Raw genomic sequence first — 14,544 nt, 5'->3', positions numbered from 1 at the left:
ACCTGTCCATTTTTTGTTTTGTTGCTATAAAAACTGCTACCATGAGCCGTCTGGTAGCCAAGTGGTTAAAACACATAATATATTGCCTCAACATCCCCAGTGTGACTCTGTCTGGAAACCTTTGTTGCATGTCATAGCCCCCTTACTCGTTCCCTGCCATTTCACACCTGTATCCCTCCCATCATAATCAAATGAAGGCAAAAAGCCAGTGGAACCACTGCTGTAGCATCTTCCTCCTGTATAATTGGCTGCAAATATCCCTGGTGTTGTCTTTCTTTTTGGATTACATGATTGGAATATGTCCAACGGCACCTCCTTCACTGCAACTCCTTTTAGTGTGGACGAACTGCCCTCCAGTCACTGTGGGTATTCTGCACACAGCACATTACTCGACAGATTTTTATGCATTCGGTTGGAGTATACTGAAGCCTTAAGAGGAAAGAGCTTGAAGGCTGGCTAAGGGACCATCCAGCAGAGAAATGGTCATAAATAGTGATGTGTGTAAATGAGCCAGACACCTGGGCTCCTTTCCAAACAGCACATTTCCTATTTTCAACAGCATGCGATGCTAGTTGACACGTTAAGAGAAAAGCATCCGAACAGTACATTTTTTGAGTTAAAGAAAAATGTCCCTGGTCACATTGGGCAGGTCACATTAACAGCTTTCCCCTTCTGTGTCCTTCATAAAGACCTCCTTTGGGTGTACTACATTACAATGTCCATCCATTACCTTTCCATTAGGAGTTAAAGTGGGAGGAATATGTGACCTCTTTGGGTGGTGGGATCAATAAGGATGTTTCATAGCCTGTGCAATGTCAAACTATTGATCCTGAGATCACTCGATGACCTTGATGTGTAGTCAGTACACCCTGAATGACATTGGCAGTCAAGCAGAAAGGTGTTCAAAGACTTAAATGTCAATTAAGTGCTATTTGTATCACAGTAAGAAACAGGCAATAAGGTATTTACATATACCGTCCTCTCAACGAGTTATGTTGGCCAAACTGTTAGCTAAAATAATGAAAAAATCTAATTAAAACAAGGCTATTGGATATTTTGTCAAGTTTCATCGCTGAAAACTTAACTTGCTAACAGAAAAGAAGTGTCAAACCCATGCACGTTACAACTTTTAACCAACAGATAAATAAAGTGTCCTAGCTAGTTAATAGGAAAGAGATGCATTTGCTGAAAAAAATAATAAATACCGTAACAGAAAGTGACACAGCAAAATTAAAAAAGCGAAAAGACAGTTACTAGACTTCGCAAAAAAAAGACTTTTTGCAGGGCTCGTTGTTAAACTACTGTAGCTGGCAAGCTAATGGCTAGCATGCTAGCCAGCTGGAAAATGCTTCATCACAATGAGGTGCTTTTGATTTTTCTGCACTGGGTCATTTCAATGAGGACTCAAACTCCTGGAGGTATTATTCTAACTGGACTAACTGGATCATATCTCATCTTACCTCTGACCAATGCAGTCCTTTACATTTTTAAATGCAGTGCTTTTTTCCAGTAGCGTAATAGCACCAAGGCCATCTTCAAACATATATCAGTACTGTGTGAAAAAATCAGCTTCATTGACACAGAGGGCATGCCAATACAATATTCTTTGCATTCTAAGAACAAGACACAGACACACAGTTTGCTATATAATTACATTAATTGCAAGATCCACTATTGTTTTCTTTGCATCTTTCTGCTGTAGCAATTTATTTGATAACTCTTTAAAAAAGAGCCTGCATGTTGCTACCTCTAAAGTTAGCGCATATCTTTCTGTCTGTTCTCTCTCTCTCTCTTCTCTCTCTCTCTCTCTCTCTCTCTCTCTCTCTCTCTCTCTCTCTCTATCTCCTTGAAGTTACTCTAATTGCCCTCTGTATCACTTTGATCTACTGTGCTTTTGTAGATCTCTTGATTGGTACAGAAAGTGAAATGCTTGTATGTACAAAGCGAAGTCAAGGTTGGCTGCTCCCCCCTCGTTTGATGCTCCATCTGATTCCAATTGGCCATATATTTTTTCCATTTATCTGACCAATACAATGTACCTTTCGGATATGTGTATGCAGGTCAAGGCTCTTACCCATAACCTCCCCTGACTTGTCTTTTAAAAGGAAGACATGAATCAGCTGCATTTAAGCACAAACCGCTCAATAATCTGCATATTTAGATATAAAGTTATCTGAAATCTGATACTTCTGTCTCATTAAATGCCTTCCGAGAAACATTTCTCTACAAGAGGTAAGATCTTCTTTCTTAAGTGGATTGACATCCACCTGAGCTCCCCTTTATGTTTTGCTGTTTTTGATACTGCATTTTGGTTAATTTCTGCTTTATTTTCACCCGTGTTGTCTATTTATGTGCATGTATCATTGCAATTTCCATAAATGTTTTATATATTATTCTGTGATAATTACATACAATGTTACTGCTCTGCCATCTGGCTCAATTCACTTTATTCATTCTCATGAAATCCCTCTGAAATGTGCTGTGATGATGCAACATTAGTCTGTTTAGAGCAAAGCTGTAGAGTGACTCCAGAGGAACATGACATGGTCATTTAAAGGAATACTTCACCAAAATGTATCAAATACTTGCTCCCCTTTAGGCTCGAGAGCTGGCCTTCAAAGGGTTGTAGATTGCTTCATTTGTGGAGGACTGCAGCTGTAGTCAGCTTTGATTCACAACAGTTACAATGGATTCCAATTGACACTTAGAAACTACAATGGAAACCATTCAAACCGCTTCTGCAGTTTAATTCACTCCTTCACTGATGTTCTATTTGTTTGATATAATCCAAACAATTGTTACTCCACCACAAATTGCTAATTCTTCTAGCAGAGTTTTACTGATATAATGGTTGGCAGGACAGAAGAAGTGTACTGAGCAATGTTGCAGAGAGTGTGAATAACCAATCAACAGCATTCCTGTAGTTTCAGTGGAGTATTCCTTTCACTTCCCCTCAAGATCAGAATTTTTGCATCTCATTCTCAAAGCAAGCATCCCATTTGTATTGTCTAATGGTTGAAGGGTCTGCAGCTTTGAAACAACATTAAAAGCAGATGCACGATTTCTGTTATATCCTGCTCTGTATTAACCTCTTTCTATCTTTCTCCTGTTTCTCTCCATTTTTCACAGTTGATCAAAGTATGTTTGAGAACTCCACTGCCCAGCAGCAGAGTCCTCAGACCTCAAGGCCGGGCCAGCCCTCAACCCGACGCTCCGCAGCATCAGCTAATCATAACCTGGGGTCCAGCTCTGTGGACTCTCCATCATCTGGTGGCCAACAGAGGCTTAAAAATGCCATTAATCTGGGCAAGGCTGTCGGCGCAAAGGTTAGCACAGCACAAGCATCAAGTTATCTTCTTCTACTCTTGATATTTGTGTTTTAATGCAAATTTCATTTCTTTATTGTTGCATCAGTAGAGTTTCTTTCTTTCTTTCTCTCTATCAGGTCAATGACTTGTTAAGAAGAAAGGAGCCCAGTCACCTCGGAGACATCGGGGTCACTGAGGTCAACAAGAACGTTGATTCTGTGTGGAGCTGTATGGACCAACTCAATCAGACCACTGCAAACAGGTACACACTCCCATATCTCCCCTGTATGTGTGTGTTGTAAAGAAAGTACTTTAATGTGATCCGTTAGAACTTATCCTCTTCTGAATTTAATTTTAACCCTAATACTGAAGCCAAGATCATCCCAAATTAATTTTCAAACTTGTTCATCAAAGGTTGCTCGTTTGACGCAGTTTGGTGTCCCTTTGACCTCTCTGATTCAATGAATCCTTTTATAACACTTTTGTACTCTATGTATTCATTTTTTTAGGATGAATATGTAAAATCCACAGAACTTTTCACTCATTTAATTTAATGATATAACCACAGGTAGTAATTATCTTATTGTGGCAAAAAGATTGAATTACCTGTGCTGAGAGAAGGGTCTTTTACTGTAAATTATAGCAGGGAGAAAAGGTGAATGATTTAAGATTTTCCTGTGAAAGGAGGTTTAAATTAATAATGACACATCAAAGTTTCCTGGGAGAAGTCTGACATTGAATAAGACTGAACTTCTCTGCTTCTTATTCAGTCAAAATGGAAATGCCTTTTAATTGAGTATTCACTACCCTCTTACATGCACACACAAATTCCAGGTTGTTTCTGTGTGTTTGTATCCGGGGATTTGTTCCAGAAAGCATTGATCAGTTGTCTCTCCAACTGAAGTTCAGTCAAGCAGAAGTCATTTTCAGAAGCTCTGCTCCCATTTGTCTCCATGTGCTGGACTGTGAATAGATTAAGTATAATGAGCCAGTGATGATCTGTGAGGATTTTGTTGGACCGCCGACTGGTCCGGACTAGTGGAGCTCAGAGATATTTTACCTAATGACTGACTGACTGTTGAAACCTGGATGCAAGAGATGCAGTGGACTCGAGCTTAGAACATTCAGGAGCATTTTTTTAATCGTCTGAAAATTAAAGGAGCATGACCTCATATATCATTTTTATTTGAATTTATTCCAACTATTTGGATGGTTAATGGCATTATCAGAAGTTTGGCTATATCAATACGACAGATATGACCCAAATTCTGCATGAAATTCAGAAAAAAACTATATTTTTCTAAGTAATTGTCCGTCCAAACAGTCTTGTGCCTGTAGTCTCTGTGTGTGTCAGTATGTGCAACCTGCTCCTCTCCTACTGTAGGTATGTTTTCTAATCAAGTAGGCCACCTGCTGCCAGACATCCAGAACAATCCCACACAGAAAGAAATGTCAGACCATCTTATATAACACTGCCTGACCTTGTCAGTCTTCAAAAGATGCAGCAGTATGATAGAAATGCTGACGTCACCACACAACTTGTTACAAATGTTTGTATATAAAAAGACAGTAAAAGATGTAAACAAGTCTGAGCAGTATAGTAATATTCATGAAGATCTACAAATGACATAGGTTGTTAAGTTTACAAGTTGAGATGCATTACAATAAAATCCATGAAGTTTTATAAAAGTTCTCCTCAGATATTTTTAAAGTTACACAAGAATAGCAGCTAATACTACATCCCACTGCCCGAGTTGAAGGAAAACGGTCAATGAAGCCTGTGTTGTTCCTATAAGAACATGCACCAGTCCAGCTTAAGACATCATTTCTGTGGTATTTTTGATTTTGTATTTGAAGTAAAAATTGCAGAAACCATTGATTTATTTAAGTAACACTTTTGCATTATTTTGTAGCAGATTTTCTAGATAGTATCTAGATACGTATGTAATCACCTGGTTAAACGAGATAAACGCTCCTACTATACAGACACCAGCCTATTTTTCATAAACATGAATCTGAGAGACTTTCTGTGCTCTTCACATTCTCTACAGCACAGCAGTGCTTATTGAAATGAATTGTCTTTGAGTGCATCCCCAACTGCTCCAGTGAACGATCATCCATCCATCCATCCATTATCTTCCGCTTATCTAACTCTGACAGAGGCCAACTCCCACTGGGAACGTGTTTGGCTTTGTAAGTATACAGACAAAGCTCTCACTTTGGTTATACAAGGACATGGTGGCTAGTTGCAACCACTCTGGCCAGGACAGAATCCACATTACCTCACTGGATCAGAGTTTTTGAAAATCCTTTGAAGCCTCCTTTTCAACATCCTAGAATAAACTTTTCCAGGGAGGCTGAGCAGTGTGATACCCCCGATAATTGGAGCGCACTCCTAAAAATGTGAACCACCAAACCTGGGTACCACTCCACAGGCACTGTCCCCGACACTGAATGATGTGAGCCAAGACGGCCAAACAATGTCTAGAGCCTTCAGCATCTCAGTGTGAATCTCATCCAAACCTGGCGCCTTGCAGCTGAGGAGGTTTTTGACTACCTCAAGAACCTCTGCCAGGGATTTGGAATGAGTCTTCCCCGAGTCTTCAAACTCTGCCTCCTCCCTGGAGGCCATGTTGGTCGGGGTCCGTAGTTCTCCTCTGCTGCCGGACAAAACCTGAGCCAAGCCCTGCTTTCCCTTTCTGAGTCGTATAACGGTTTGCCACAACTTCCTTGAGGCCAACTGAAAGTCCTTCTCCATGGTCATCCCTAGCTTCTCCCACATCCGGGTTTTTTGCTCTTTCAACAGCTGCACACCATTGTCTAATTCAATCAACATTTAACCAATTCATTAATTCACAGTGCACCTACAGTTTCTAATTTACAATTTAGTTATCCTTATTTCCGTCAGCCAATCAGCTTTCAGCATAGATTTGACATGGTTTTTGTAGTGGTTCCATCAGCTCCAAAAGATTGTGTGCTTAAGGTTTATTTGCTTTACGCAAAAGCTTATTTGCTTTCTTTCCAAGAGTTACATGCCAAGATGAAGAAATATAGAAAAAAAAAGAGGACTGTACATTTTTTTTAGACAGAACAGGGTAAATAAGACCGCAGCATGTGTACCAGTACCAGAACTTTTGGTGGGACAGTACTTACTTTTAAACTCTGTTTAACTAATTGCTTCTATGTCTCCCACTTTCTCCTCCTTCCCCATCACTCTCCACCTCCCAATTTTCCCTCTCCTCCAGTCACATCTCCTCCTTTGACTCCTTCCCCCGGCTGGACCCACCACCCCCATCGGGGAAGAAGCGCCTCCCGCGGGCCCTGAAGACCACACAGGACATGATGATCTCCTCCGACCCCGTGGTCTCCTCTCCGGACCCTGCTGACTCTTCCTCCTTCCCCTCGTCTCCTGACAAGACGCCTCTCATCGCCAAGGAGGAGCCGAGGAACAGCGAGGAGCAGCAGCAGGCCGTGAAGGAGGTCGAGGGATCAGAAGAGCTCACATTGCCTCCAGGCCCAGCAGAGAAGAAATCTGCTGCTGATTGTTGGGAGACGACAGGAAGCAACGGCAAAGTTGATGAAGTGATAGGTGAAGAAGAAGATGTAGTGGAAAATGGGAGCAATGGAGGAGGTGAAGAGAAACATCAGTCCCAGCTGCAGCTCTCTGTGCCAGACCTCATCAACAAAGATCCCCCCCTGGAGCCCAGAGTTAAGCCCTCCGACGTGTGGCAGAAGGCACCGGGGCCGGACTCACGGCTGGCCTCCACCCCCGCTCGGGGAAAACTTCCTGCCGCATCAGCCTGGGCGAGGATATCCTGCTGGGTAACGGCGCCCCCTACAGTAAAGGCACCGGAGTGAGCGCTGATGACTCAGAGACCCACCCGGACCTGCTGTCGTTTGAGTAACGAGCAGAGTCAGATACCAGTCCAGTATGTCTCAAAAAGTTTGAAAGTTCTGCTCTTAATTTCAACTGGAGAGGCTCGAGGGGTAATTCAAACAGACTGATGATAAGTACTGTGGATCAAATATTCACTGCCACTTTAAATATTTAACTCTCCCCGCTCCAGGGTTTGCCTTAGGAAAAGGGAACAAGGGCTTCCGGGAATCAGAGCAGGGGCCGGATCTGTTTCTTTTTTAACACTTGAGCATCTTTTTAGATGTGTGGAGGAGTTCAAATGTCAAATGAAGTGAGTTAACTCTGACCTCGTTATGGTGCAGTGAGATTTAAAATATTAACATTTCAACCATGAAACACACGACTATTAAGAAATATTATTTTATCAGCATAGTGTATTGATCATGTTTTAGCTCTTCTAAGATTTTATAACATGTCATGTCTGCTTTATGAATGCAATAATACCAGATAATTTAATAACGAATGTAATCAATGTCATGAAATATCCCTCTAAATGGGCAAAAAAACTTTAAAATCTTTGTTTCATGTCCCACTGTTTGTCCATATCATACAAAAGCTGCTAAAATGCAACCAATTACAAACTACAACCAATACGTGTTATATAGAAATGTAATTTGCTTTCGACATAATTACAATACTAAGTTTTAGCAGAATTTTCATCAGTGTAATAGTATTTCCAGTATGGACAGTTTCTTGAATTGAAGGAAACGAGAGGGAGAGGCTGAAGGGAATGTGGACGTGTCAGAGATGGACTGGTTTTTGGGGTAGTTCACTTTCAGTTCAGTCGGTACAAAATATCCTGCAGTGTTTGTCAGGACTGGAAGCCTTTTGACCCGTAGCTTCATTCATATTAAATCATTCCTGACCCCCTTTTGGTCCAGTAGGATTTTAAGATCTTGTCCTTTCCTACATTGGTGTGTGTGCCAGTACATACAGATACTAATTCTAAAAATAATTGTAATTTTTGGGGCAAAAATCTATCATAATCACAAATATTAAAGCTTTACCTATTAATCCCAGATAGTGTAAATTCGCAACAGTAAAAATGGGTTCATCTTTAATCTTTGATTAAGCAAATATTAGTAGAAACTAAACTGAGCAATCAGACTCAGGTGATTTAGCCAGAATGGCTTCCAGTCTTTCTTTCTGCTGACAAAAATTGTGTTCTGAGCTGGCTAAACTTAAAGTAGATTCTTTTTTCTCCCCCAAAAAACCTAACAGAGAGTCGGGATGAAAGGATGGATGGGCGCACAGGCGACATATGGAGGGTGGGCTGGTGAAAAGTTGTTTTTGAGCAAAAGACCGAGAAGATAATGAGCTGTCAACAGAGAGAGATGAAAGCCGGAAATTCTATTCTAGCAGAATCATTAAACGCCAGACCAAAGACATGAATTAGCAGCTCTGTCAGGAAGTGTTTGTTTTTTTGTCATATTGTTACTTTGTGAAAAGAGAAGCAATAACTCATACAGAAGATATGATTATTTCTCTTTTATTTTCACTTCATCTTTTAAGGAAAAAGTTAAAACCAAAGTCAAAGCATTTTAAACAATTTAAAAGCAATTCACATGCTTGTTTAAGATCTCCGGACTTTCCTGACTCAGTCAGATGTGTTTTGCTTCTCAAAGGTGAGCCGACATTAACAGGAAATAACGTGTTAATGTCATCAGTGTGTCATTGAAGGATCTGGCTGCAATGGTTATTTTTAGCACAATCAAAGTGGAAATCTTTATTTTTATAACACTATTATCAGAGCATCTGACACACATGGAAAGCAAGCTTACAGATGTCAAAACCAGACCCTAAAAATAATCAGATTTTCTGAGAGATCCCCAAGTGGGTCCTTGCAGGGATTTCCTAACTTCAAAAAAGGGCAAAAAATTCCCAGAAGACCCTGAGACGGACACAGAGCCAGCTGTAGTTGCGGTTAGGTCGTGCCCAGCAGAATGAGAGGAATGTGGAGCTGCTCTGTAAGAGAAAGGAAGCTTTGTCTCTCTCAGTCTGTTTCCTGTCTCTCTGACTTTGTCTTACATACTGCAAATGTCCCCATTTATTTTAAAGCAGAGGCAAAACAGCTGGAAAACACAGGACAAACCAAATTACAAAAAAATATTTTTCCCAAATTGTTGTATCAAGCGATCCTCAGACCTTTCTGTGGACAGTTTTACTTTGTATTTCTATTTTCAACTTTATGTTGTTAATTGAATTTAGATGCAGGCAGGTCTGTGGATTGTTTGTGGAAACACATGCTGCTGTTGAACTTTTTAAATGTAACATCTCCACTGTATTGGGGTGGCAGATGTTTCAGCAGTGGAAATCTCCAAAACAGTATGATTTGCATTGCTGTATGTGGGAATATTTTGAAGTTTTGGGCGAAGAGTTTAATTATATTATGAAAATAAATGCAGTAAAGCAACCAAAAGTAGAGACCTAAACTAAATGATCTGATACCGATAATCTCCAAAACGTAATCATTCAGCCATATTGAAAAATAGAACATAAAAACGTTTTAACATCTTTTTGATGCCTCAGTTGTGTTTTTTGTTTTTACTAATTGAACTTTAATATTTTAGAGCCCTTGAAAACCTGTTTTCAAATTACTTCAGTTTTTTCCATAACATGAAATATAAATGACTTAATGGGCAACAATTAAAGTTAAAGTAAAAAAAAAAAAAAAAAAAAAGTGTTATTTAGTGAGAGTTTAATGCTCAAAAACATTTCTGTTATTTGATCACATTTGACTGACGGCCTTTGCAATATTGCTAATTCCTGATTGGTGCATGGAAGTAAATGACATCACATCAGGATTATCTCATTTTAAAGAGTTCAAACTCTGGCAGAAATGTTTGGTTCATGTTGGACCCCATCACATAAAATATGTTTCCATGCCCTTGAAAGTCAAAAAGTGTTTTACCTTGTAATCTCTCATTTGATTCTTGGATATATTTGAAGCAACACTGAGGGCATTCAGATAATTGCTACACACCTGGATGAACCAGGTATCAGAGAGGTTCTTACCGTACAGACCAAAACCAAACACACATCTGACTGGCGACAGCTGCTTTTTAGTCAGATGGTAAAAGCAACAAGATGAACGGTCGCTCAGAGGACGTCAGAATGTCTGAAACGCCTTGTTTCTTTCTTTTGGCAAAATCATGTGTAAAGAAAAGAAGCTAATTTTAAACAATCAGAGCAGCTCTATCCAGTATCATGCATCTTTTAAAAAACCACTAAAGTAGATTTTATATTGTATTTTCTGATGAAGGACAGTGGTGTACATTTTATGGAAATATTCTATCGCTCTTTTTTTTTTACAATCTCTGTGAATATGCAAATTGGGTCTTGCTCTAACAAATGAAGGAAAGTGATTTATTTTGATATTCAGTTATAGAACGTAGTAATAGAAATCTGTGTTATTTAGTTGCTTCAATTAATTTGATAAAAGAAAAAAAAATATTGTGTTTCCTATTTTTTATGTTGTTAATTCTTTTGTGTTTGTCTTTGTGAAGCCAGTCGACATAATTTCAGCAATTGTGATGAATGAAGGAAGTTAAACACTGCACATGAAGGCTTTTGGAACACAAGGCGCAAATGGACCGCTAAAGCAAACCTGGGACTTTTTATCGATTTATACTCTAAATGTGCTGCAAATTAAATCTTAAAGTTTTTTATACATGATGAAAATATGCTTCATAAATCAAAGTGATCAATGTTAAATTTTTTTGTTTTTTATTTTCCTAATATATCTTTTTTTTAAGTGGGGATCTACTACTGTAATGGCTGTAATCATTTAAACAAAAATAGACCTAATCATGACTTGTGTTTTGTGTCAATTTGTCTTTTTAAAGATTAATATCACTTTTTTTCTCTGTGTAGAAAAAGCCTCTCTTCATTTATTCTGGGCATATCCTGTCTTTTATGTGTTTCCTTCGTCTCGTTCCTGCGCCGACAGCAGCCAGCCTCCCACTCGCCAGTACACTTCCTGTTTTGATGAAGCCGATGTCCTCGTCAGTTATTTTTCCATCTGAATCTGTGTCAGTCTTCAAATGGGCCCTTGTTTGTCCTGCCTCTGGTTGATAGATCGTCTGTTTTTGGAGAACCAAACACTGAGAGACGGCGGTGGTGGGGATTCAAGAGTGGAAGCTGCTCTGATGTTTAATTCATCTCTGTTTGTCCTCATTCATGGATATCTTGGTCTTCCTCTTGGCATCTCCGCATGTCGCCGGCCTCGTGTTTGTTGATGTGTCGATTTGAGCCGAAACCCACCAGGAATTAGATGGAGGACTTCACGATGAGGCTGTTTTATTTACCCAACTTTCACATCAGTGGTGTAAACATCCAATCAGCTAAGACACACAGGTCTTGTAACTGTTAAATTATTCAAACATGATGCATTTATTCATTCTTTACAAATGAAACTAGGCTTCTTTGCATAATAAATCACCAAGTGTGGGGCACAGTTCGAAGGCTGGATGAAGTCTGTGCAGCCTAACATTGTTTAAACAACTTTCTGTTTACATTTCCTGAAATAAGTTTCTTGGCTTATTTGTGAGAAGTTCCCCAGAACTGAGACTCACACTTACCCAAAGATTTGTTTAAAAGGCTACTCCAGAGATTTGGTAATGACATCTACCAGATTGAGAGACTCGCAAGTGACATATTTATAAAATAAATAAGGAGGATCAAAATCTAAAACTTTGACTCAAAACTTTGACTCAAACTTTGGGAAGCTCTCTTTTGCAACCTTAAAGCTATTATCCAGGTGTTTTATATGGCTGAGTAGTACTTATCATGACAACTAAACTGAACTTCATGTGTAGAATCTGTAAAGTTTGTCTTTAAACAAGATGAGCAGTCCCTCAGCCACCACGGGCCGCAAAGGATTTGAAAATCGCAGTGAAATTGCAACAAGAGCTTCTGTAATCTCATATATTTCATTTCTAGAGGACTTGATCAAATGATTCAGGGGTTAAATTTGATCAATTGGCATCATTTAGTGAGCAAAGAATTAAAAAAATATATTGATCAGTGAGGGCTTTAAAGATGTCAGAGTGTATCCTAACGTTTACTCTCCTGTTTTTTCATAGTTTTTTTGTATATACGGTATACATTATTCACAGTATGATTACTGAACAGTTTTACCTGATTTAACAAATCCTTAAAGAGTAACTGCACCTAGTCTAATAATCTTGCTCCCACTTCGTGAACAAGGCTTATACACATGACTTTCCCCATGTTTTTTCATTTGACCCCAAATATATTGACCTCCACCACATGCGTCCAATTGGATTCTAGAGAAGAACAGTGGAAAAATATCCATGGTCAGATGTGCAACAGACCTTAAGATTTTTAATCCACAGAGGTCAGTGCTGCATCCTGTGTGGAATGTAAGGCCCCAGAAACACTTGGACTGGCCCTGTAAGATACTTTGTAATGTGTATTTCAATTCGTACTTATGCTCCACGTGTGCTGTTATTTATGTCATAATAATATTTATATTGGTACCAAGCAGGGATTGATCTGAAAGCTTTATTAAACCGCACAGCAAACAGGCATACGGACAGCAAACGAAGTAAATGAGCTCTTCGATGAGTCGTTTTCAGAGCAGTGTGAAAACTAATAATTAGATGTTCTTTGTTGCTGTAAGAAATATGAGTTTCAAATGAGCAGCCTCAAAATGAGTTTGAGGCTGTTTCTGAGTTTAATAAACCAATGTGTATCTGATGTAATGTATATTTAATACATGTTATTATGTGATGAGACAGCCAGCCACCTCTCTCTCTCTCCACATGCTTTCTGCCGCCCAGACAGAGCGAGGGGAGGCTGCTCACCGAGGTGAAACACCAGATGAGGAGGTGAATGTCAAACTGATGCGAAGATGAGAACAACAGTGTTATGATTACAGACAGTTTATCTTTCTGAAGGCCATCGTAAGCTGTACGCGTTTGTGACTGTAAATACAGATGAGGAAGTAGAATTAGAGACGGATAAATGTCAAAAGAAGACTCAAAGATAAAACTTCCTTCTCGCTGTGCAGATAATTTGGACGCACCAATACCTTAATGGGGAAAGTCTTTCCTAAATTTGTAGCAAATACTAGCTTCAAGCTAGTAGTTTACCTAGTCAGGTTGTGCCCTTACCTGTGGTGCTATTTATGGTGGTGCTATTTAAGTTCAGGTTAATTGTTTATCACAGGGAAAGATTGCGGCCCTGTGTTTTTGTGCATATGTGAGAGTTCCAACTTGAGAGCCAATCTAGCACCAGAAAGCCTCAATCAGCATTAAATCACAATTAAATAATTAAAGCTGCTACCGACAACAACAATCATGTGTTCTACCAAAGCCTGGAAAATCAATTCAATTTGTATGAACTGTTAACAAAATTGGGGAAATAAGCGACAAAACAGCACAAAGCAGTGTGTTCTTGTTAGCACGCTGTGAACTATCGTTTTTATAGAAAATACCTGTTTTTGATCGGTCGGCAGGAGTTTATTAGGATTGTATAACAGAACCAATATTCTTTATCAGTATTTGTAGCAATCTTTTGTGATTTTTGACACAAGAAACAAGACTAGAAAAAGGAAATGTTCTCTGCATCCTTGTATATTATTTTATTTATTATGAAAACCTTGTTGCATATAATCAGTTGCTTGCTATGATACAGACACAGAACTCATACTTACTGTTATGTTCATCAATTGCAGCAAATGTACTATTTTTCTTGAACTCATATTTTGTAGAGACCATCTTCAAATTCCATGAGAAGTGTAAAGGGGAACACTGCAGGAGACTGGATCTTTGATTTTAGCTGTGGAGACTTGCAATGAGAGTTTGTTGAATCCTCTGTTGAAGTCTTATGTGAGGAAAAGGGTTCAGTTCAGCACACTGCCTTCTTTTATAGCTACTGTACATAAAGTCTGAAAACAAACTATAGAATGAACCCTACTGCAGGCATGGCATAGAGGTCACCAATGATCTTATTTAGTAAAAAGTTTTTAATCCACGGCAAGAACAAGAAAGAAAGTTATCGAATTTAAGGGGTTTGTTTTTTGCCTATCGACGCTTGCTTGTTTTTTTTGTGTGTTGCTGCCTTTGTTTGCCACTTGATCAGATCTAGTGGAAGTGTCAGAAATCCCTCTGTTTTTCCTTCCTTTCCTTTTTTCCTCCTCTTCTTGCTCCTCTCGTCCTGTCTGCCTTCCTCTATCTCTCAGACAGTAATTGCTCCTGTCTCTCACAGTGTTTCTGCCTGACTTTGACTTTTGTTTTTTGTTCACTCATGACTGAACAAGACACAGTGTGAGTCTTTAGAAAAAAGGGTATGCTG

At 39.2% G+C, this 14,544-nt stretch overlaps 1 protein-coding gene across 1 annotated transcript; it reads left to right on the top strand.

Moving 5' to 3' along the window:
- Window positions 1–298: 298 nt before the first annotated feature.
- On the top strand, window positions 299–7,166 carry LOC129094660 (uncharacterized protein C1orf226-like). Its single transcript, XM_054602920.1, has 4 exons — window positions 299–362; window positions 3,130–3,326; window positions 3,446–3,570; window positions 6,554–7,166. Exons 1-4 carry the CDS (start codon window positions 299–301, stop codon window positions 7,164–7,166), a joined length of 999 nt encoding a protein of 332 aa, XP_054458895.1.
- The last annotated feature ends 7,378 nt before the right edge of the window (window positions 7,167–14,544 follow it).

The sequence above is a fragment of the Anoplopoma fimbria genome, chromosome 8, assembly GCF_027596085.1.
Source record: "Anoplopoma fimbria isolate UVic2021 breed Golden Eagle Sablefish chromosome 8, Afim_UVic_2022, whole genome shotgun sequence".
In the NCBI taxonomy this organism is placed as follows: Eukaryota; Metazoa; Chordata; class Actinopteri; order Perciformes; family Anoplopomatidae; genus Anoplopoma; species Anoplopoma fimbria.
The sequence above is the reverse complement of the archived record's forward strand: the minus strand, read 5'-3'. Positions and strand labels throughout refer to the sequence as shown.

What these genes read in the sequence shown, in the direction of transcription:
- LOC129094660 (XM_054602920.1), top strand. Translation starts at nt 299, where the DNA reads ATGTCCAACGGCACCTCCTTCACTGCAACTCCTTTTAGTGTGGACGAA. An exon ending in CGAACTGCCCTCCAGTCACT is followed by an intron (nt 363 to 3,129) that starts GTGGGTATTCTG and finishes CATTTTTCACAG; the next exon opens with TTGATCAAAGTATGTTTGAG. An exon ending in GCAAGGCTGTCGGCGCAAAG is followed by an intron (nt 3,327 to 3,445) that starts GTTAGCACAGCA and finishes TCTCTCTATCAG; the next exon opens with GTCAATGACTTGTTAAGAAG.